Genomic DNA, 23,951 nt, shown 5'->3' with positions numbered 1-23,951 from the left:
AGATAGTAAACTGTTGAGTGCAGGGACTATGTCCCTGAATTTGTTTGTACAGCGCATAGCACTATGGGGCCTTAACCTTCACAGGGGCCTCTGGGCACTATTGTAATATAAATATTATGTAAAAATAATAATCAGACTATGGGCTGAAGAAGTGCACAACCAGAATTTACACACTCTCCTTGAGAAGTTTATAAATTGTAATAGCTTTCCCCTAGATTTTCTTTTTTTATATATAATTTTTCCCATTATCTCTTTAGTATTTTTATTTAAAAAGTAGGAAATTAAATCTAAACAATTAGTGTTAACACACCATTAAGGTTGCAAAATGAAGCATGCAAATCAGGGTGTTTTCTAAACATTAACAGAGCCACTCTGCACAAATGTCATATTTTCTAGTACTCTGTTATTAATGCATATTATATAAAATATATAAGATGTGCAACTTGACACTTTTAGAATTTGAAAAAACAGAATATGAAATGAGCCCTTAGAACGTGAAAATCAGTGCTTTACCAACATAATTACTGTGGCTCTGCAGTCACCGCCTCATCTTTAGAAATTTTCTCTTTTGAGTTCTTGATCTTGCACCCCTAACACAAGTCTCGTGCAAGATTACAAGTGTAAAATACAAAATACTGAGCTGGATCTTGTCAAACCTTGGTCACACAAGTAATCCCAGTTGAATAACTTGCATACTTAAGACTGCAGCATCAGTGCCACTATTTTATTGATACACCCACTTTTGTCATTAATGTAAACTTGCAGTCCCATATCTATGCACTTACAAATATGCTTTGTGGGGCTGGTTATAGACTTGGACACAGAAATGCCTCTACTGTGTGTCTTTCCTTCCATAATCCTATATGTTTGTTTAATAAAAACAGAAATATTTGTGAACATTAAACAGTAATGACATGTTACCAAACAGGAAAATTCACTCTTACAAAACCAGTGTTTCTTCTCCTAAGATGTAAACATTATTTTTCAAAGTGTTTTCTTGCTTTTCACCCTGCAACCAGAGAGAGAAATGCCCTGAATGAAAACCAGACCCCACTGAAGTCAATGGCAAAATTCCCATTGTCTTCAGGGCAGCCATGATTTCACCCTGTTTCCAAGTTCAGTTAGGTCTGCCTGATCCCTGACCTGGCTTGTCTGCCATTAAAGTCTGCAACCATTTTTACCTTGATCTCATTTTGGGCATTTTAAAGTTCCTTTATTCAAGTGCTTTCCAGAAAAGGGACAAATGTCAGTTTCAAATGGGCCTTACGCAACTGGACAGAAACCAGTAAAGTAAAGCCAATTTCCCTGCACTATCCCTGAGTCCCCTCTCTCTCCAGCTGCAGTTTCTCCACATTTCACTAAACAGTCTTGTCTGGTAAAGAGATGATACATGATAAAACTCTTTCTGGCATTCTCTAAGAGGAAACTCAGATCACCAACCCCAAGAGCACACCGTAAAGGCCTGTATATGCCTTTTACCTAATAAATCCTAAGCCATTACAGAGAAAAACGTTCTTTGGCTTTTGGCAAAGCTTTTCCACTGGGAGGTATTTTCTGGTGGCTTACAGCTCCTTCTCTTTGCTTCTTTCCACTAACACCACCAGCACTTCCAGGATGTCTCAACTACTTTTCTATCTAGCGCCATCATTTTTTTTTATTGTTTTTTCGGTACGTGCACGGGTCCCAACACCTTTTAATTGGCAGTGACTCCCCTCCTGTGTCAGTACAGCCTGCAGGTCTCAGTTGCTGCTCTCCAAGTTTCTTTCTAATTTTGTGAGGTTGCAGGCAGTCTAAGAGCAGGTCTACAGTGGTGCAGTATCTCCCATCGGCATAGTCAATCCACTTCCCACAAGAGGCAGTAGCTATGTTGATGAGAGAAGCATTCTCATCAACATAGCACTGTCTACACTGGGAGTTAGGTCAGTATAACTGGATTTTTCACACCCATGAATGACGTAGATATACCGACGTAAGTTTATAGTGTAAACCTGGCCTAAGAGTCTTAAATTGCAGACACTCAGCCAGCGTGAGTCACTGGACCAGTGTTTCTGCAAACACTTAGCCCTGATCTACACTACAGAGTTAGGTCAATGCAAGGCAGCTTATGTCGACCTAACTCTAAGTGTCTACACTAAAATTTCACGCCCGCCGACATAACTCACCTGCTACATTGACTTAATAACTCCACCTCCACAAGAGGCATAGCGTCAGTGTGGATGTATTGAGGTCGATGCAGTGCCAGTGTAGACAATGTTGACTGTTGCTGGATTTCAGAAGCCATCCCACAATTCCCCACACTGACAATTCAATCGGTGCAAGCACTCCGGGTGAGGACATGCACCGCCAACACAAGGAACAAAGTGTATACATGTACAAGTGATGTAATTACTATGGCAGCTGTACGCTGATGTAAGTTAGGATGACTTAATTTTGTAGTGTAGACATGTCTTTAGTTCCTGGCATTCAAAATCCATTTAGGGTGGATCAGCATACTTTTTTCCCCCTCTTATCCCATTTAAATGGTATTCATGTTGTCCTGAACTATCATAAATTCAGTGATCTGAGTGCTTAATCTAGGTAGTGCAGGAACTATTTTAGCTCAGGAGAATGTGATGCATTTTCTTCTCTGCACTCTTCAGGTTTCTTCAATATCAGTTCAGACATCCTTCAAACACACTGCATTCCTTTGTCTGCTTTAATTTAACTCAGTAACATTCTTGAAGGGTCCTGTGTACAGTCCTCTTTACTCCAGTGAGAGTTTTATGGGCATGAGATCATGATGATATCCAGTCAGCAGAAATTGTTTTACATACAAATCTGCTTCCAGAAACCCTCATCCCATTCAATTTGTAACAAAAAAGCCTCTGCAATACCTTTTGAGATTTTCAGCGCAGTATCTTTTTACTGCGTTTTAAGTTTATATATATTACAGATAGTCAAATAATGAAATAAAGTTTAGTATGCAATAAAAAAGCCAAAACATGCATATACACACAAATCCCAATGAATTATTCAACCAACTCTAATAAACGTCAACTTCTTTCATTTTATTATTATGTCCACTGGTTTATCAAGCCCTACAAGTTATGGGCGCAGTGTATCATAAAGTAATACTCAAATTTTCATCACTTTTGTGATTTGACATAGAAGACAGATAGAGAAAGATATTATTTCATTGTGATTCACCTGCCCCCCACTGTGTGATAGTGCAATAATAACAGTGGTGACTTTTTGTCCACATCTGCAATGTACTATCAGCTATTCGTATAGTTTATATTTATTTTAACTTGAGATTTCCTAATGCATTAAATATATCAACATCTTCTTAAGAAGAACTCTAAAGACTGTTGCTTTCATTAACAAGTGCGGTACATCCCAAATGGAACATGCCCTTTGGGTGCACTTGATTGCTTTTCAAAGAACAAAACAAACAAACAAAAAATCCCATCAACGTATTTAAAAAGGTCTTGATTGTCATCGCTATCAAATGATTTCTCATTCTTGGGAAAACAGACAAACAGACAGAGCTATTTGTGCAGTTGGTGTTTTCTCAGCATCTTTATGGCAGAATCATGATCGTTATTTCCTGTTTATGGTATAACATATAACACATTTTACATGCACATAAAAGCACACAGACACTAAAGTAATGGGCACCTTGTACGATAGACACACAGAGAGAGCTACATAGAGAATGGACATGCCAGGATCCTAATTCTAGTTATTCTCTCACTCTCTTCCTTTCCACATTTTCCTCCCGACATGAGCAAAGACTGTTCCAGGAGGCTGAGGTGGAGGAAAAGAGCAGTACGCTACAAACAGGCATCAGTTATTAGGACTGCATTCCCAGCATTCCCTATTCATCACACACATACTCTAACTCTTTTCAGCACTCGCTTATTCCTACTTCTCCCACACAAAGAGTCTTAGAGCTAGGCTGCAAAGCACATGATTTTTTTACATCAAGATAGACATCTGCAGTAACAGCTACAATAGCTCTAGTCCCACAGAGTGCTGTTAAAACAAGCTTTGTAAAGTTAGGTTAGTGGAGGAAGCTGACAGGGACAGGGAAGAGGTATCCATGTGTCTCCATAGAGATTCATATTTTGTTCTTGGCAATTATGCTTGTGTTTTCTTATTATTTATTGTAGAATCTATCTAAGTTTTACAAGATGAAAGCAAAAGTGTGTTGGGAAGGAAATGTTTGTTCCTTTCTCAATCTGTTTGTCTGGCATATGCAGGGACTGAATAGATCTGGTACTCTATGGTACTGGAAAGAAACAGAAAACAAGTGCGAAGAGCATATTGGCAGCTATTTGAAAACTGTATGCCACTAACTTTTGAAATCATGACATCTGTCATGCAGAAGCATAAAATGGATGGAACAAATATTTTAAAGAGCACGGGCAGTCGAGGACTGATCCACAGCCCACTAAAATCAACAGAAAGACTCCTACTGACTTCACTGGGGCTTGGAAAAGGTCCTCAATAACAAAAAAGCAAACACTTTTTGCTATTTTGCCTGATGGTACTGTGCAAGTTCAGTAGTATTCTAAAAAAAGAATCTTCTCATAGCATCATGTGAAAAGTATGAACAACTGAAACTCATGTTTTCTCTGGTGTGCACACAATGATTTTTCAAGTTCTTCACATCCCATTCCAGTATATATAAAACCATATCTCTTGTACTACTAAAGTACACATTCTACACACCAAACACTTTACACAATGCTACTGTAAGATCATATACTAGACTATGCCATGTAGAAAAGCAAGCATTCAGTTACACTTAGATTACACAGTAATAATGAACAATGAAAACCCCTTTCTTCAGTTCATACATATCTTATCCAGAGGACTCTTTCTTTCCCTGGCTTTGGTTCCAGTCACCTCTCCATCCACCAAGATTTCAACATTCTGGAAGCTCCATCCACCAAGACATTCCACAATTACAATCAGTTGGGGTTAAATCCTTCATGGAGTAATTATCTCTCTCCAGAACTGACATGTAGATCACATATTACCTCTCCCTGAACAATGAGGAAGACTATTAGCCGCCTAACTTTCTGGCATTTTCTCCTGGATGTCTCACAGACAAATTAAGCTAAATACAAATTACTCATTTACCTTCCTCAACTCTCTCATTTACCCCACTTCTTTAACACAATTCTCATCACCACTCACTTACCCAGTCTTGCAACTTGAAGGAAATCTTTGACTGCTCCCTGACTTTATGCCATCACCTCCAAATCTTGCAGTTCTTTCCCTGACAACAGATCAAAAATTCATCCATTCTTCTCTGTCCTGGAAACTAAACACTTGTTCATGACCTGGTCCATTACCACAACCGCGTCCTCTCTGTCTTTCTGTGAGTGGAGATGACCTTCCCTGCCTAGTGGCTACAGTCTGCAGCACCACCTAGTGGTAATGTGGTAGGGAAATGCAAGCCCTCCCATTCCATTCGTTTTTGACCCATGGACCCTCTTTCACTACCTGCAATCCGGGCCTCTTCCTACTGCTCTATTCCTCTCCTTAGGGCATGTCATGGCTGGTAGTTGTCCGTGGTGATCTGGAATTGAGTCAGCAGAGGGGTGTGTGATCTGTAATCAAGAGGAAGGTGTTTCCCAGTAGGTAATACCTTAATACTACCCCTAGCCCTACGCTGGAAGCCATTGGTGTAGGTTATGAACCATCGTGTGAAATCAGGGTGGAAGAAGAATGGTTCACTTCTCAGGCGGTCTTTCAAGGTCCTGAAGACTCAGTTGCCGGCTTCAGACTAGACAACTTTCTTGGGCCTACAGTTCTTCACCAGGTCAGTGACAGGTGTGGCTATCATGGTGAAGCTGGGTATGAATCATCTATAGTAGCCAGACAGATCCAGAAATTGTCTAACTTGCCTCTTTGTTGATGGGATAGGGCACTCTGTCAAGGCCTGGAGCTTCCTGATTAAAGGCCTAAGTGTGCCTTTCAATGGTGGTCCCAGACACATGAACTCATGAAAACCCAATCGGCACTTGTCTGGGTTTGCCATGAGGCTGACAACCTCCAGAGCCTGTAAGACTGTCACTGTATGCTCAAGGTATGTCTCCCAATAACCACTGTAAATGACTATATCATCTACGTAGGCTGCTGCATACTGGCTGTGCAGTCACAGGATTGTGTCCCTCACTTTTTGGAAGGTGGATGCAGCCCTGTGAAGGCTGAAGGGCATAGTCTTGAAGTGTTACAGGCCAAAAGGTGTTGCAAAGGACACTGTCACTTGAGACTCCTTGTTAGAGGGATCTACTGGTAGCCTTTGATCAGATCTAGGGTTGAGATCTATTGTGGAGGCTGCCAATCACTCTAATAACTAATTGCCTCGGAGCATGGGGATATGCATCAAATGTCAATGGGGGAGGCAACAAATGTGGATATCACATTTACCTTCCTAAAGTCAATACAAAACCGAGTCATTCCATCAGTCTTGGACACTAGGATGATGTCAACAATGCTCTGCCAGCCATTATGAGATTCCTCTTCCACACCAAGGTCCGACGTTGTCTGTAACACCTGAGGCCACTGATTCGTGGAGGGCGCACCACCGGCCCATCTCACCCGCCCCGTTGGGGAGGTGGAGCATGAGCGTACGTGCTAGGACCCGAAAGATGGTGAACTATGCCTGGGCAGGGCGAAGCCAGAGGAAACTTTGGTGGAGGTCCGTAGCGGTCCTGATGTGCAAATCAGTCGTCCGACCTGGGCAGCTCTCCAACACCACTTTCTACAAGCCATTACCCTCTGATCCCACTGAGGGTTGCCAAAAGAAACTACACCATCTGCTCAAGAAACTCCCTGAAAAAACACAAGAACAAATCCGCACAGACACACCCCTGGAACCCCGACCTGGGATATTCTATTTGCTACCCAAGATCCATAAACCTGGAAATCCTGGACGCCCCATCATCTCAAGCATTGGCACCTTGACAGCAGGATTGTCTGGCTATGTAGACTCCCTCCTCAGGCCCTACACTACCAGCTCTCCTAGCTATCTTCGAGACACCACTGACTTCCTGAGGAAACTACAATCCATCGGTGATCTTCCTGAAAACACCATCCTGGCCACTATGGATGTAGAAGCCCTCTACACCAACATTCCACACAAAGATGGACTACAAGCCGTCAGGAACAGTATCCCCGATAATGTCACAGCAAACCTGGTAGCTGAACTTTGTGATTTTGTCCTCACCCATAACTATTTCACATTTGGGGACAATGTATATCTTCAAATCAGCGGCACTGCTATGAGTACCCGCATGGCCGCACAGTATGCCAACATTTTTATGGCTGACTTAGAACAACGCTTCCTCAGCTCTCGTCCCCTAATGCCCCTACTCTACTTGTGCTACATTGATGACATCTTCATCATCTGAACCCATGGAAAAGAAGTCCTTGAGGAATTCCACCACAATTTCAACTATATCCATCCCACCATCAACCTCAGGCTGGACCAGTCCACACAAGAGATCCACTTCCTGGACACTACAGTGCTAATAAGCAATGGTCACACCACCCTAGACCGGAAATCTACTGACCGCTATTCCAACCTACATGCCTCCAGCTTTCATCCAGACTATACCACACAATCCATCATCTACAGCCAAGCTCTACGATACAACCGCATTTGCTCCAACCCCTCAGACAGAGACAAACACCTACAAGATCTCTATCAAGCATTCTTACAACTACAGTACCCACCTGCTGAAGTGAAGAAACAGATTGACAGAGCCAGAAGAGTACCCAGAAGTCACCTACTACAGGACAGGCCCAACAAAGAAAATAACGGAACGCCACTAGCCATCACCTTCAGCCCCCAACTAAAACCCCTCCAACGCATCATCAAGGATCTACAACCTATCCTGAAGGACGACCCATCACTATCACAGATCTTGGGAGACAGGCCAGTTCTTGCTTACAGACAGCCCCCCAACCTGAAGCAAATACTCACCAGCAACCACACACCACACAACAGAATCACTAACCCAGGAACCTAACCTTGCAACAAAGCACATTGCCAACTGTATCCACATATCTATTCAAGGGACACCACCATAGGGCCTAATCACATCAGCCACACTATCAGAAGCTCATTCACCTGCACATCTACCAATGTGATATATGCCATCATGTGCCAGCAATGCCCCTCTGCCATGTACATTGGCCAAACTAGACAATCTCTACGTAAAAGAATCAATGGACACAAATCAGACGTCAAGAATTATAACATTCAAAAACCAATTGGAGAACACTTCAATCTCTCTGGTCACTTGATTACAGACCTAAAAGTTGCAATTCTTCAACAAAAAAACTTCAAAAACAGACTCCAACAAGAGACTGATGAATTGGAATTAATTTGCAAACTGGATACAATTAACTTAGGCTTGAATAGAGACTGGGAGTGGATGGGTCATTACACAAAGTAAAACTATTTCCCCATGTTTATTCCCCCCCTCCTCCGCACTGTTCCTCAGACGTTCTTGTCAACTGCTGGAAATGGCCCACCTTGATTATCACTGCAAAAGGTTCCCTCCCCCGCCCCCCGCAGCCCCCTCCCCGCTCTCCTGCTGGTAATAGCTCACCTTAAGTGATCACTCTGGTTACAGTATGTATGGTAACACCCATTGTTTCATGTTCTCTATGTATATAAATCTCCCCACTGTATTTTCCACTGAATGCATCTGATGAAGTGAGCTGTAGCTCACGAAAGCTCATGCTCAGATAAATTTGTTAGTCTCCAAGGTGCCACAAGTACTCCTTTTCTTTTTACCTGATGTACAGTGTCTCACATATTCCTGGGCATGGGATGGTGGCTTTCCCATACCTTCACTTGACTAACTTCAGTAAATACTTCCTTAGTATAATACATGAGTTAGGTTTAAATACAAAAACATGTTTTGATAAACTTATTTTTTTCTTATGTTTTCCAGCACATTTAAGTCGTTTTTTTTAACTAATAAAAACAATTTTAAAATGCTGGGTTTGTACATTTTTAATTGAATTTTACACTCTGTCTAAATGCAGCTTGACGCAAATCTTAAGTAAATATTATTTTCTACTAAGTAAGAAATGCATTCTAACCTAACAGATGTAAAAATTAAGAATGTACATACATATAAGTTAAACTCTAGAAATGCCTAAATAAATACCTATATAGTATATCCTATTTAGCAAAAAGAAATATCAAATTTAGTATAAATGTTATATTTGATTGCATATCAACATGTTTTATGGTTATCAGCTAATGAGACTGAACCTTTATTTAGAAAAATAATTAAAAATTACAAATGCAAAACAAGATTAAAAATCAATTATTTAAATAAAGGTTTCCTGCTTGCTGACTAAAATCAGTGATGTATCCTGGTCTCCCATGTTTCAAAGGAAATATTAGCTCCAGCAGAAGCCAGATATGTTTTTTTAACTCATTTCCTCAAGGTTCACATATATTCTGTTCATAGAGACTGTCAAGGCAGTCCTCTCCTTTCCCTATATGAGTAGTATTTATTATAGCCAGCATTTCACAAAGAAGCAGATATTATGACCTTGCTTTGCTCTTTTTTATATTTGTCGATGTTCCTGGTTTCTACACAAGACTATATTATTGAAGAGTGAGGAGTTTAAGTGTGTAATAATCCTTTACTAAAGTTCTATCTGTACACTTGGAATAAGCACTTATGGCTCCAACCATTATTATTATATGGAAAAAAAATCTTTTTTATCCTTCACAGACAAAAATGGTATTGTGCTGACACTACTGTGTGAGCTTTGTTCAGTTTGATTTTCTAATTAGCTATTCTTAGCTGGTTTAAATGTTAAATGCACAGCTGTGACTATGGGGTGAGGTCCCAGCTGGCAGTAACCAGTGGTGCCTAATACTGAGCTTTGTTTCAAATAAACAAAGTTCACATATAAAAACATAACTGAGTTTAAATATCAGAAGCTTTCCCTATTCAGCTCGTAGATTCAAATGTGTAGTAGCAACAATGTCTGCTCTCTGAATACGGCTGTGGACAATCATTCTTTAACGGAAACACATACACACTATGTGATATTTTATATAATTTTAAAATGCTAAAATATTGTTTACAGCAGAGGAAAAAAACAGATTTAATTTAGAAAGTACAATTAAAGTAATTTTCAGTAACAAGTTGTCAGTTAATCTATAGTTATTTTATTTTTATCAATTCCTAAGCAAAGAACAAGTAGCACAATGGAGGAGGAGGGGCTACAATAATACAAATAAGAAACAATAATAAAGAAGTATATAGATGGCTGTATTTTTTTTTAAGTTTTTCCTAGTGTCCTAACTTTCCTGGTGTATTCTAAATCAGTGAAGCTTGCATTTGTTTAAATGCGGCACTGTGAAATGCAAGTTTTTCCACTGGTTGCCTGGGTGTTGCTGAACAAAACTGGGCCCTATCGTGTAAGCCAAAAGAGGAAACCATTCCTGATTCAAAATAAGCATGAGCTACAAAAAGAATAGTGGCTAAGGGTCCAGAGTTTGGGGTATCTAAGTGTTCAGGAAAGTGTTATGATTTCAAGCACATTACATACTCAGAGGTGGTATATCATTTGACTATGCAGAGAAAGAGGGGCATTATTCCATTATTTTGTTATTGTGAGGCAGGATGTGGAAAGAAGAAAAGGTCAGGAGAAGATGGTGTGTGTATATGGTACCTGTGGTCAACGTATGAATTTCTCTCCACATCCATATCCTTCTATCCTGTTTTGATGATGTCTCCCACCAGACATCTTCAGAGGCTAGCATTTTGGGCACTTCCATCCCACTATAGAAGCACACAAAATACAGCAGTAGAGGAGTACAACAACATCTGCTGTTCTGCCTCTTGTTCCCATGTGCTACTTAATTTTTAAGTATCAGTGAAATTAATACAGTCTGCTTTCTTTTTTTATTTAATTCTTGCCAGTCAGGTCCCTCCGGGACACCCTATTTCCCAGGAGGATATACTCTTGTCCCAATTAATTTCATAAAGTAAGTTAAACTCTGGAACCTTTCATCTTTTCCCACAGATATTTAATCAGTCTTAAACAAAAGCTGAAACCACTTTTCTGGGTGTACTTTCTAGTTTATAAGTCCAGGTGCAGAAACCAACAAGGCCCTACACTTGGATGCTATTCTTCAGTGATTACTCAGTACTAACTTGTTTGGACCTTGATTTGCACCAGTTTTTCCTTTTTTCATCCCTCTTCCCGTTCCCTTTTCTCACAAGCACCTCACTGCCTTCACCCAGCCTTTGCAGCTCCTAAAAATAAAATCAAGGACCAAAAGAATTTATGTTTTTACAATATCATTGAATGTGTTTCTCTCAACCAAGAATCTCATATGACCTACTACCCTGCAGGGTTTGGTGCTACTCTTGGACAAGAAAGGAGACACCATTAAGATGTCATTAATTCCTATCCTATCAGTGGAATTTATAATTAAATTCAAAAAATAATGTTAAAATGACATTAAACATCCAACTTGACACAGAAAAGAACTCAGCTAAAACTTTTACAGTACCCTTAACAGTTGTTCATTGTAGTTCATGTGAGGTGTAACAAGTCACTGTTCTGAAAGCCATTCATTAGGCACACATTCAGTGAGCACCAGATTGGAGTCCTCTTGTCTTTTACAAATCTAAGACAACTCATATGTAGTATTATGCTGACATTCATTTGTATGGAGTAACTGAAAATGGTTTGAAACAAACGTTAGATGTTCAAAGAAAATGTTATTTGTAAGGACTTCTGTGAGTACTTATATTTTATCTAATAATGAAGTTGGAGGTGAAGTACTTCTTTAGAAATGCTGGGTGAAATCCTGGACTCACTGAAGACAATAGGAAAATTCCCATCAATTGTAATGTGGCCAGGATGTCACCCACTATATTATCAGCGTTTCTCAAACTATGGGGCAGGACTTCCAAGAGTGGCGCAGGAATGTGTCAAGGGAGGGCTGTGTGCTTTTTACATTTTTTTTTTTTAAAGAGCTCTGGCTGTTAGCCCTGGGTGGCTGGGGCTCATGCAGAAGGGCCATGCACAGCCCGGAGGCAGGGAATAAAGGGGACAGCTAGAGCCCTGCCACCCAGGTTCAGGCTCTCCTTCCCCTCCCGCACGCCATTCCCTCACCAGGAGGCAGCTCAGGCTCAGGCTCTCCTTCCCCCGGCCCCCAAGGGAGGTGGTGGGGCTCTGGTAGCCCCGGTGTGGCAGCAGCAGAGCAGAAGTTAAGGGTAGCAAATGTGGCACTAAGTCTGCTGTGAAAAGTGATGACAAATACCAGTTTTCACATTGTCTCCCATACTTCTGCACTGCTGCTAGCGTAACGCTACCTTCAGAGCTGGGCGCCTGGCTAGCAGCCCCTGCTCTCGGCTCTGCCTTCAGAGCTGTGTGGCAGTATATGTACTTGGGGGAGGAGAGTAAACAACTACTGACACAAAGAAGGAGGGGCCTGATCAAATAAGTTTGAGAACCACTGCACTATATTAATCTTAGATGTATCACTATTTAATATGCATTCTTATTTGTATATCTGTTATATTGAAAATGTAAAAAAAAGACTTTTTTTAAATCTAATTTTACTTTTTTAATCTCTAGACCTTTTATAAAAATGGTTTTTCACTGCAAAATTAAATAAACCATTTTTAAACAAAAAATAAAAATGGAAAAACAAATTCTGTCATGTGTAACCATAATGAATTTGACCCACATTGAGCATCTGCAAGTTTGAACCCTGAATTTTCAGGTCTCAGCACAGATCTCTACTTCTTGAGCTAACGGAGTACCTATTTTATGCTACTACATATGGACCAGCTGCCACAGGGATACTTTATGAACAAATTTGCCAGTGGCTCACATGACTATTTGCTAGACAGCAGTAGAGTACTAGAAATTAGGAATCTTAAATTCTGTTCCAGGGTTTCACAGAGGATTGTGGTCTATTGGTTAGGTCATTAGCTGCAGCCATCATAGCCAAGCCCATATTACACGCATTCACTTGGAGATGCAATGTGGCTGAGAGGACAAGAGATTAGTCTGACATATTAGAGATACAGGATCTAGTGTCAGCTTTGCTTGCAGTAACCTTGTGCAACCTCTGTCAATTTATCTGTAAAAGAGAGGAATGATATTTGAGTGCTTCTGCAGGTAAGGCTTGAGGCCTTGTCAATAATAATGTATCTGTAGTGCACTGAAATATAAACAACAGTCAGTAGATTTGATATCAGATTGGGTAGACTTCTGGTGCCTAACTCAGGGTACTTTTTCTTTAGGCCACAGGTTATTTGGACAGGTGTTGGACTGGTCATCTATGGAACATTGCCTGACTTAGCAGAGCAGTGGAACAGACAGCTGAAATGCAGATATCAGCTGAAATGCAGATTTCCCACAGCAAATTTAGCTGAAATGCAGATTTCCCACAAAATCCATAAACTTGAGAACTCTATTTTCAAATGACAAGTGAGAAAGGAGTATCTGGAGACATGGAAATTATGACAGCAAGGAAGTGATCGTATTAAGGTTCTGGGTTCTAAGATTAAACCAACAACCAGAACCAGTGAGTGCAGCAGATCAGAATGGGGCAATTGGTGGGGAGATATTTTATATGGAAATTTATTTTAAGAGGAGGTAATGGGGGGGGGCACATCATGCAGTACAGCACCTACAATGTCTCCATAAGCTTCCATCAGAATTCTTATAAAATCCTTATTTCAAGTACTAATTCCCCCCGCCCCCTCAATTAATGAAAATCACATATACATCTTGTTAAACCACAGACCAGGGGTTCCCAAACTTGGTTCGTGGCTTGTTCAGGGTAAGCTCCTGGCAGACTGCGAGACGCTTTGTTTACCTGAACGTCTGCAGGTACGGTCACTCGCAGCTCCCAGTGGCTGCGGTTTCTGACTATAAGGATTAAGTATTGGAAAGTGTTTTTCTGAATGGATTCCAAAACTACTGATCTACAGGTAAAAAGAATGTTAAAATAACAGAGCTTATTAGGCACAAAACATCCTTCATCCTTGATATGTAGTGATCCTCCTTCAGAAATGTAAAGATAGGCACTCAGTTTTATAAGCTACAATAGAAATGAGAGATCTTACTTACTCAGATAAAAGCTTGTCATTTTTCTAGGATTTTTCCTCCCTCTCACAGCAGCACATAACTGCATTCAACCCAACAAGAAAGCTACTTCAAAATCAGCTAGTTTTATATATATTACTTTAGATTCAGGAACCTTCAGGATCTTTGAAGCTCTAAAATTTAAACTCAGATTAAAAATATTATTTTGTGTTAAATTAATGCTGCTATATAATTAAATGGCAAATTTATGTGTTAAATGAAATATATTTAAATAATTCATTTTTTCTTTTTTGATGTATATTGATATATATGACTGTAGTTTGTGATTATATGTTAGTTAATAGAGATCATCTCATAATGTTAATAATATGAAAACCTAAATTTGGGGACTGCTTGAGAGAAGCCTGCACTCTCCATATAATCTACAGTCTCTGTACACTTAAGTGAGCATATATGAAATCCATTATGATCCTTTAGCTGTAGATAGGCTCCCTGACCATTCTCAATGTCCTTTTCTTTCAGTATGAATTTGATACTTCTAATTAGTGGTCCTTATACCTGACTAAGAATACTAAAGAGGAGTAAACTTAGACTCCTACATTCATTCAAGGACATCTCTTATCTTACTGATTAATGGATAACTAACACAGTCTGTTTTAAAAGAATGTCATAATTCAGAATTTTCCATTGTTTATTTTATTTAATATTAACCAATGTCATTGAACTTAAGAAGTTCCCCCTGAAAGAAGTAGAATGAGAGTGAGAAAAGGGGAAGGGAAAAGGTTATCTATTAGTTTGCCACACTGTATTACCATTATCAGCATGGAATCACTATATGAGTATTACTGTAGAGATCCTGTTGATTCAGTGATGTCTTTAATGACTGGACTTTTTTTTCTGTCTTTAGCTGTGATGATTTAAGAATGAATCTACTCACATTGCCCTCAACAGGATACTCTACTGTACGTGTGATAATGTAAGTTTATGAACGACTCTTCCCACTATACAACCTGTTTATTATAAAAAAAAAGAATAGCATATGAAGCAATTTTATATGGTACAGAATGAGATCAAGAATCAGCTTGTTGAGACTCCTAAGATAGACAACATAAGGGTTAACCTCCAAACTGGAGGTTTTATAAATGGGCATCTGTAATTCAATATGTTTAGAACCGGTTATATTTTACAGAAATTCAAATCAACCGCTCCACATTGCAAAGCAGCAAAGGTATTCTGTACGTAGCTACAAATTAGATATTTCCTAGACATACTTAAAAGAAGACACAACACAAGTGGAGAAGAACCAATTAGAATGTATAACCCAGATAATACTCTATCTCTATTGCACATCTTCTTTAGTCTATATTCTGGACTCCAGATATTAAAATTCCTTGTACGGATAATAATTGACGAAAAGTATTTGAAAATCCTTTGAAGTGTCTATTTGCAACAATTACAAAGAAATACTTTGTGCAACATAGATTTTTCTGTTTTCAGCCAAATTAATCCAGATCGATATTTAAGACAGTTTAAATGCCACTATTAATCAGACTCTCTCAGCATTACTTATGGAGCTGTCAATACATGCACTGGGCATTGATCCACCTTATATGTTCTAAGATAGTAATTCACACAGGTGGACCATATAACTTTCACTCACCTAGGTCAGTGGTTTTCAATCTTTTTGCATTTGTGGACCCCTAAAAAAATGTCCAGTAGAGGTGTGTACCCCTTTGGGAATTTTAGAAACAGTCTGCGGATCCCCAGGGGTCCACGCACCACAGGTTGAAAAATCACTGACCTAGGTGAACAGTCACTTACATGAGCAGTCTCACTGACTTCCATGGGACTGCTGTATCAGTAAGTGCTCCCCAACATGAAGGAGGATTGAAAGATCTAGCCCTCAGTGTTTAACCCTTTATTATACATGCTGGCCAACATCCCTAGCTAGTAAAATCGAGCACAGCTTCATTGCAGCAAATTGATTTTTAATTACTATCTTTAATATTAATAATTTGTAAAATGAAAGACCAAATTAAGCACAGTGAGGGCCAAACTGGCCTTTCCTGCACGGGGCAATAATGTAGTATAAGGCATGGCAGGTAGTAATGCTGAGGGGGAAAAGCAGCCTCTACAGAGCTACTACTCATTTCCCATGGAAACTGGACAAAACCTGGGGAGACAGACATGGTGATAGATAGGGGGTTAAATCAAGGTACAGAGGAAAGATTGAAAAAAATGGATTTGTTTAGTCTGGAGAAGAGAAAACTGAGTGGGGACATAACAGATTTCAAGTACATAAAAGGTTGTTACAAGGAGAAGGGTGGGAAATTGTTCTCATTAACCACTGAGGACAGGACAAGAATCAATGGGCTTAAATTATAGCATGGGAGGTTTAGGTTATACTTTAGGAAAAACTTCCTAACTGTCAGTGTAGTTAAGCACCGGTACAAATTGCCTAGGGAGGTTGTGGAATCTCCATCATTGGAGGTTTTTAAGAACAGGTTAGACAGACACCTTCAGGAATGGTCAAGTTATTACTTAGTCCTACCTTGAGTGCATGGGACTGGACTAGATGACCTATTGAGGTTCTCCTTTCCGTTCTACACCTCAATGATTCTACTCCCCCAGCTACAAAGAAGGGGAAAATCAGATAGTAGATTGTGATTTGGAGTTACACTCGGCTTACAGTGTTACTCTTGGGATAGTGCAGTTGTAACACAGACAGATCCCGGTCAGCAGCGGGCAGGATTGAACCGGGGGCCTCTAGAGCTTAGTGCATGAGCCTCTACCGCATGACCTAAAAGACAAGTGGCTGTTAGCTATGGCTGTAAAGCAGATTCATTTAACTCTCTCTCTAAGTGGTCACAGCGCCACTAGATGGGACAAGACACCACATCCTGGAGGTGTGTGGGTTATACAGTGACATGCTGCCCCACAAATGGGGCTTGTAGCAACTAGCAAAGTCACAATGTAATATAGCTTTTTCCTTTACTTCAGCTACCTCATAAACATTTGGTACTTCTGATTTCCATGCAACTTTTTTTGTTTTGTTTGTTATCTTGAAAGCCATTTTTTTAGTAGATGATAATTGCACTGGCATTAAATCAAGGACTGTAATTACATGAACCAAAGTAATGAAGGTTTATATTAATTCCTGACCAAGTGCAAAATGAACTACTAGATCACGTGGAGTTAAGAATAATGCTTCTGTGATTACTTTAATGACTAGACCTTTGTTCTTTCTTTAGCCCTCACTATTTAAAAAATAGTCTACTCCTTTTCCCCTCCACAGGTTGTTGTAAATTGTTTTTGTGAGTTTAAAAGCACTGTTACATTTATTAGTTTTTTTCTAACTATTAAATGGCAGCATATTGATCAACCAATAATTTACTTGTGGCCCATATTCTAGGCAGTAGCATTATGTGGAGAAGAATCTATTTAGATAAGAGAATATTAAACACGCACATTAAGGAAAACGCAACCTCCCAACTTTGTGTTGCTTTTGCATTCTTTAATATTCTATACATGAAATATTAACTGCCCAACAAAACTCAAGAAAGAGAAGATGAATATTGCTTTAGTTCACAAAACTAAATATATATGAATACAATAAGTATTTGCTACATCCTATACTACTCATAGATTTATTATAGTGTTTCCAACTCTCACTATTTTATTATCAGTTTTGTCATATTTGATGTTTGCCTTAATGCTCCTGTTCCTGAAGTCATGGAATACCAGCTTTCTTTTAAAAAATAGTAATTTTTTAGTCCTTATGGTTGCAGAATAAAACTTGAAAATGTGACCCAAGTGTACCAGAAGACAATCAAAAAGAACCTCAAATGTACCATTAAAATGACCCCCCTCATTATTTTAAGCTAGTTTCATGATTTTGAGGAGTCCGACTCATGGTTTTTGAACATTTTAGGTTGGCAATATCATATTTATGCTTTGTGGTTACTTCAGTCACTGCAGATCAGAAAGCACATTATCTCTTGATTTCTAGTGTGTCTGGTAATATATATATGCTCTTCCTCATGAATTTCTCAGTTTCCCATCGTATTATCTACCAATCAATCACATCTTATAAATAACAAATTATTTCTTGGGGAAATCTTTACTTCTGTCTGAAAATCCAAATTGGAAAAAAATCTCACCTCACTTTCCAAAGAAAAAAATTTCTAAAGCTTCAATTTTATCCTCATTGAACAAAATTTAGCTGTTTTTTGGAGTCTGCTAAACCCACATTGTAAATGCCAAAATGCCTCCTCATCTAGATTATGTTTTATTTTCATTAAGGCTGAAACAATTCTAAAACATTTCTGTTCTAAGGTAGGGTTATGTTTGTCTCAGATTAGTGCACTTGTGTTTCTCTGGCCAGAAGTGTGGGATGTAAAAGACTAGATACTGTACCTACCTAGAGATTTTTTTAAAAAGAAAGCATTTGTTTAATCCATGTAGATATATGAAAATGAGGAAAGAATCCCAACAGGCCTTGTGGAAAGCATTTAACGTACGTATTAAAAGATTATCACTAGTAAAATACTGTGTATAACTCTGGTGTCCACACTTGGAAAAGCATGTTAAAAACTGGAGCGTGTTTTAGAGAAGAGCTACAAAAATTATTTGAGGACTGAAAAATATACCTCACAATAGAATACGATAATCTATTCAGTTTATCTAAGGAAATAAGGAGGCAAACTTGATCATAGTCTGTAAGTACCTACTCAGCCAGAAGATAGCTGATATTATTAAGCCAGCTGAGAGAGGCATTAACAAATGAAATGGCTTGAAGTTGAAACTAGAAAAATTCAAATTTGAAATAAGATGCAATTTTTAACAATGAGGGTCATAACTCATAACAAATTACTCATGAGAATTCATCATCACTTGGAGTCTTAAGACTGAAACTGGATGTCTTTCTAAAAGAAAATATTTAATTCAACCACAAGTTATTAGACTCAATAGTGTTCACTTAATCAATAGAGTTCACTTACGTAGAAGAGAAGAATAGTTTCCTTCACTCCAGGAATTACTGGATGAAACTCTATGACCTGTGTTGTGCTGGAGGTCAAACTAGGTGACCATAAGGGGCCTTTCTAACCTTACACTTTAGGACTTTATTACAAATTTAATTCAAACTCAAAAGATGCCTTTTAGCACAGCAACTGATTTTGGAAAAGAAATTAAAATCACGTTAACGAAACCTGATAACTAATGCCCCCCTCCCCCCCAAAAAAAGTTCAAGGTGAATAAATTCAATTGCAACATTTACAAGCAAATGAAGTACTGCACACGGCATAAACTTAATATTTTTCTTTGGTTTTAGAACCAAATAGATCCAGACCTACATTTAAGATGTTCTATATGCGATTAGCAATCACCCTCAGTTTTCACTGTTTGTAGAGCTGTTTTTACATACCCAATTTTGGGCACTGAGTCACCTTTTTACATGTTGCAAGCTGGCCATTCATTCAGTTTTAAACCATTATTGCACACAGTGGGATAGGAGCAACTCAATTGTATTGACTTAGACAATCCTGTAGGGGGCAAGAGGATTATCCTAGGTCTATTAAATATGCCAATGAAGCCCACATTACTTATGTGGCAACATTAAGCCTATAGCTGCCTTTAGGCACACAAATCTCAAAATTCTGGCCAAATTAAATAAGCTTCACAACTCTCCTTTTCCCTCCCTTCCAATATTGCATGCAAACATGCCCATTTTTCTAACTGACGACTGGTTCAACATCAGACAGCTGAATTCTGTAACATCCAGGTAATGGTCTGTTCCTGTAGGCCTCCTATATCTCTGAGCAGCACAGAGGCTGTGAGATAACATGATCAGGACTGTAATGCACATGTATTATTCTTTGCTGCATGAAGTTCCGAGCTCACAATTTAGTGCTCCCCAATATAACAGATCACAAATGAGTTGGTTTCACTATACAACCTTTCCACCATTAATAAAACAAACCTTGTCAACTGAATTTCCTACAGCTGTGCAACTAATGTTAAAATGTATATGTCTAAATTGGGATCTACACTTGAACATTAAAAGTGGTATTTGAGGGGGTAAATAAGTGCCTATTTTAAGAACACAGATTTGGACACTGGACCCAACTATAAGGCCCACAGGTCTAGAAGCCACACCTGTAGTGCTACCAAGCAGCTGACATCTCTAGCCTACCACCCAGCAGCAGCTGTAACTAGTTTGCATGCCACTTCCCATGATCCACTGAGGACACAATCCATGGGCAGTTCTACCTCAATAATTTGACAGACAGCAGCCCCATGGCTCCTGATTGGCTCCCTGCCAGATATAAACCTAAGGAGCATCCCAGGAACTGTCCAGGCTACAGTGTGGATCTCTGGGGCTTCCATAACAGTTCCTTGCTCTTGAATTCCTGGCTTGATTTGGACTTCACCTCCTGACTTGGACCCTGAAACCTGACTCAGAGTCAGACCCTTAGTATTGGCCCTGGCCTGGACCTGACAATGAACTCCACTGCTACTTCCAGCCTCAGGTTTGCCCTTGCCCCGGACTGCCCTTATTGGGATCCTGACTCCAACTCTCAGGGCCACTCTAATGCCTCAGAGCCACTGAGAAGCTGATATATGATAAGTGACTCCTGGAGGATTCCTCAGGAATCACAGGTGGCACAAATCCAAAGTAGCAGCTCTACACCACTACCCTCCCAACATCCCACGTAAAAGTTCATTCTAGAAGAAATTGCCAGGAAGTTCCTATATCCAATAACTCCGCAGGTGCGTGCCCGGTTCCTTGGAGTTATGGGCATCTGTGCATACTTTACAGAAGCTTTGAAGCTACTGTAAATTATGCTAGAAATCAGCCTCGTCACTGGAGTAGAGCTACCTCTGCCCCCGGCCTTATGTTTTTGCTCTGAATGTATCTCAGTTGCAACAGAGGATCTAGATCTCTAATTTAGGTATCCAAGTTCTTAAGATGGACTATATATTATAGATGTTTTGCAAAAATGTATGCCGAGGCATCAAAGAGACTTTCCCTATTTTCAGTTGGTTGCCTTTCTTGTGAATCCAAAGAGGTGCTGGAGTCTTTTTCTCTCACTCTCTCAATCTTTGAATACATTAATAATTACTAATGGAGTTCAAAATAACTCTTTAAATCAATCATGTGAAATGTTAAAATAGTTTACATATATGAACTTCAAAGCAATATTAAAAACATAAAGGATTATTTCATTAGTTTTCACAATATCCATAAATTATAGTTTGTTTTATGCAGGGCTATTACACAGAATCTTATCAACAGAAACGATTATATAAGGCTCTGTTTTCAATCTAGAAATCCTGAACAAGTTTCCTGTGCTGTAGTCCCATCTTTCCATATACTAGTTCCATGGGAGAAGCAACTGAGGGTGGTAACAGGAACATTAAATTCCTCTACCGCAATTCTGTATCCTTCCAGATATCCAATATTCTCTCCAGGCTAGCCAGCAGAATCCATTAACTGAACCACAATGACAATGCATGACAATGGTGACAATGCATATGTAAATCATTATATAAACAACAGCTTGTTGAAAAGTTTTGTTCTGCCTTTCAGTCATCCTGGTGTTACTAAACAGGGACATTCCTAGATATCATGTGTCAAGAGCACATGATGCACTCAAGTAATTACATTTAATTGCGAACTCTCAGGTCTCTGCGGCCAGTTTGCTAAAAATGATATTGGCTGTAGCACTGGCACTGTTTCTGTACGAAGTTTAGTTTTACTGTGTTTTGTGGCTGTATTTTATTTTATTCAGACTTCAAACTTTTACTCTGTCACTAGTTCTCACTTGTTTGGTTAGCTGTTCTGTCATGTTACCAACTTTTCTGATTCATACTTATATATATATATATATTAAAAAAAAAAAACAGGACATCCTCTATTCCCCTAGCTAACAGAATAATGTATAATAGATGACATACCAGCATCATGAAATTGGGAATAAGATGAGGTAGGATATTAATGAAATCTCTGTATGTAAAATTGTCCATCTGATCACATTTATCTCTCTGCTACATTCATTTCACTCAGTTAGGACTTCAGTTTCTAGCAGCCAAGCTATCACACATTGTGGTCCCTCTGCTGGATCATGAAACATCTACTTCAAAGCAGGAACAAGCATAAGAGAAGTGGAGAACATCTACATGAAAGAACAGCTTTTATGCTCAGAGTTTCTAGCTACAAAGTATTTTCATTTACTGTTATTGTGTATTTAACACAACATCAAAAACAAGTTTTAAATTTTTAAGATATTAGGTCACCATTTAACTTAAATACATTTCAAATTCATTAAGAAATAAGACTAATCCAGATATTACAAAAATGACCATAAAGCTCAGCAAACCTTACTTCTGGTAGAGGACTGGCCGGTTTGGTGAGGATACCTCCCACATAAACAACATTTGGTAGCGTGGGTCTTGGAAACTCTAGTGCTATATCTGTACACAGCATCCACAGGCTGGACTCATGAACCAAATCATACATCGACCGCTCTGGCACCACCTTGTGTTTCTGCATTATCCTTTCATATTTCGGCAGAACCAAAAAATTGACTCCAAATCTTGAAACCAGATAAATAACAGTGTTTTTAATCCTCTCTAGAAGGTTCATACGATCTGTGAGAAGTGAGTTAAATTCTGGAACGTAAGATAAAGGAGCCGGAGCACCTACTTCTGCTGGATACCAAAGGCCAGTGGAAAAAACAGCATATTTAACACCTAAAAGGTGAGCTATAACAAACCCACACATCTCATTAGGATCCACCAGCAACAAGTCAAATTTTTCCTGTTTCAAGACATGCATTAGGTTCTGGTTGCCCACAATCATGTCACAGTTTTTAGAATAATGATCCAGGATGTCAAACAGTTCCAGGGCTGTCAGTCTTCCAGAGAAAATACGCCTCATTTTGGACTGAAGAAAATCATCCGAGGTGCTGCTATTAAAGATCCCTGGGTAACGTTGGAGTCTATAGTGATCAGATGGAGGGATGTGTCTGCCCTCAGAGAGGAGGAACACTGTCTGGTGACCTTGCTCATGCAAGGCTGAGGCCAGGGCCTTGAAAATATATAGATGGCTTTCGAACATAATTGGCGGCACAACAACGATTTTGGCAGCCCTTGCTATCCCGACAGCGCCCCACAGGAGAATGAAAACTGGAGTGTAAGACTTCATAGCTGAAATGATAAAAGAAAAAAATTATTTCAACAGATTTCAATCCTACTTGTTTAGAGTTTGATAAACAAACATTACATGATTACATTTTCAAGGGTTTGCCATGATAACCTTTAGTATCATTTTATCCCAAAGTCTTTTTAGTAGCATTCACTGGGAACAAGATAGCTACTTAGTTTAAAAGATTCAGGTATTGTGTTTAGTTTCTTGTTAGGCTTTAATTTTTTTCTCTCTCTCTTTTCCCCTTCCATCTGGTTATACAGGTGAGCAAGCAATTTCTTCTGATATTGATACAGCTCCTGTATTATATGGCAGGAATGCTGATGAGGACAATGCAGCTGGTACCCTCCTGCAAGATACTGTGTGCATGGCTTCTGAATTATACATGGTATCCAACAGCAAGGGGAAACAAGAACTTAGTGTCCTCTGTAACCCAGATTGTCTGAGGCTTTGGAGCACTAGCATGCCTGCAGCCAGTTCATTTCAGTATTTTGGGTGAATTTAATATTCATAAAGGATTCAAAGACCTAGAGGCTAAACTCCTCTGTTTATCTACATAACAGGCACAGCTTGTGTAGTAGCACTACAGCCTTCCCCACCAACGTGCCTCAACCCTGTATCTAGAAGCACCATC

The 23,951-nt window shown here is 39.3% G+C and overlaps 1 protein-coding gene across 2 annotated transcripts in view; it reads right to left on the bottom strand.

The window, feature by feature from the left end:
• Window positions 1-23,951, bottom strand: part of UGT8 (UDP glycosyltransferase 8) — a 71,647-nt gene that overhangs the window by 23,432 nt on the left and 24,264 nt on the right. For both annotated transcript variants that reach the window (XM_073340974.1, XM_073340975.1), the window contains exon 2: window positions 22,496-23,319. In XM_073340974.1, the coding sequence (XP_073197075.1) occupies window positions 22,496-23,317 (822 nt within the window). In that variant the 5' untranslated portion in view covers window positions 23,318-23,319. The remainder of the gene's footprint in view (window positions 1-22,495; window positions 23,320-23,951) is intronic.

This window comes from Lepidochelys kempii, chromosome 4 (genome assembly GCF_965140285.1).
Source record: "Lepidochelys kempii isolate rLepKem1 chromosome 4, rLepKem1.hap1, whole genome shotgun sequence".
NCBI classification, from domain to species: domain Eukaryota; kingdom Metazoa; phylum Chordata; order Testudines; family Cheloniidae; genus Lepidochelys; species Lepidochelys kempii.
This window is presented reverse-complemented; position numbering and strand designations above follow the sequence as displayed.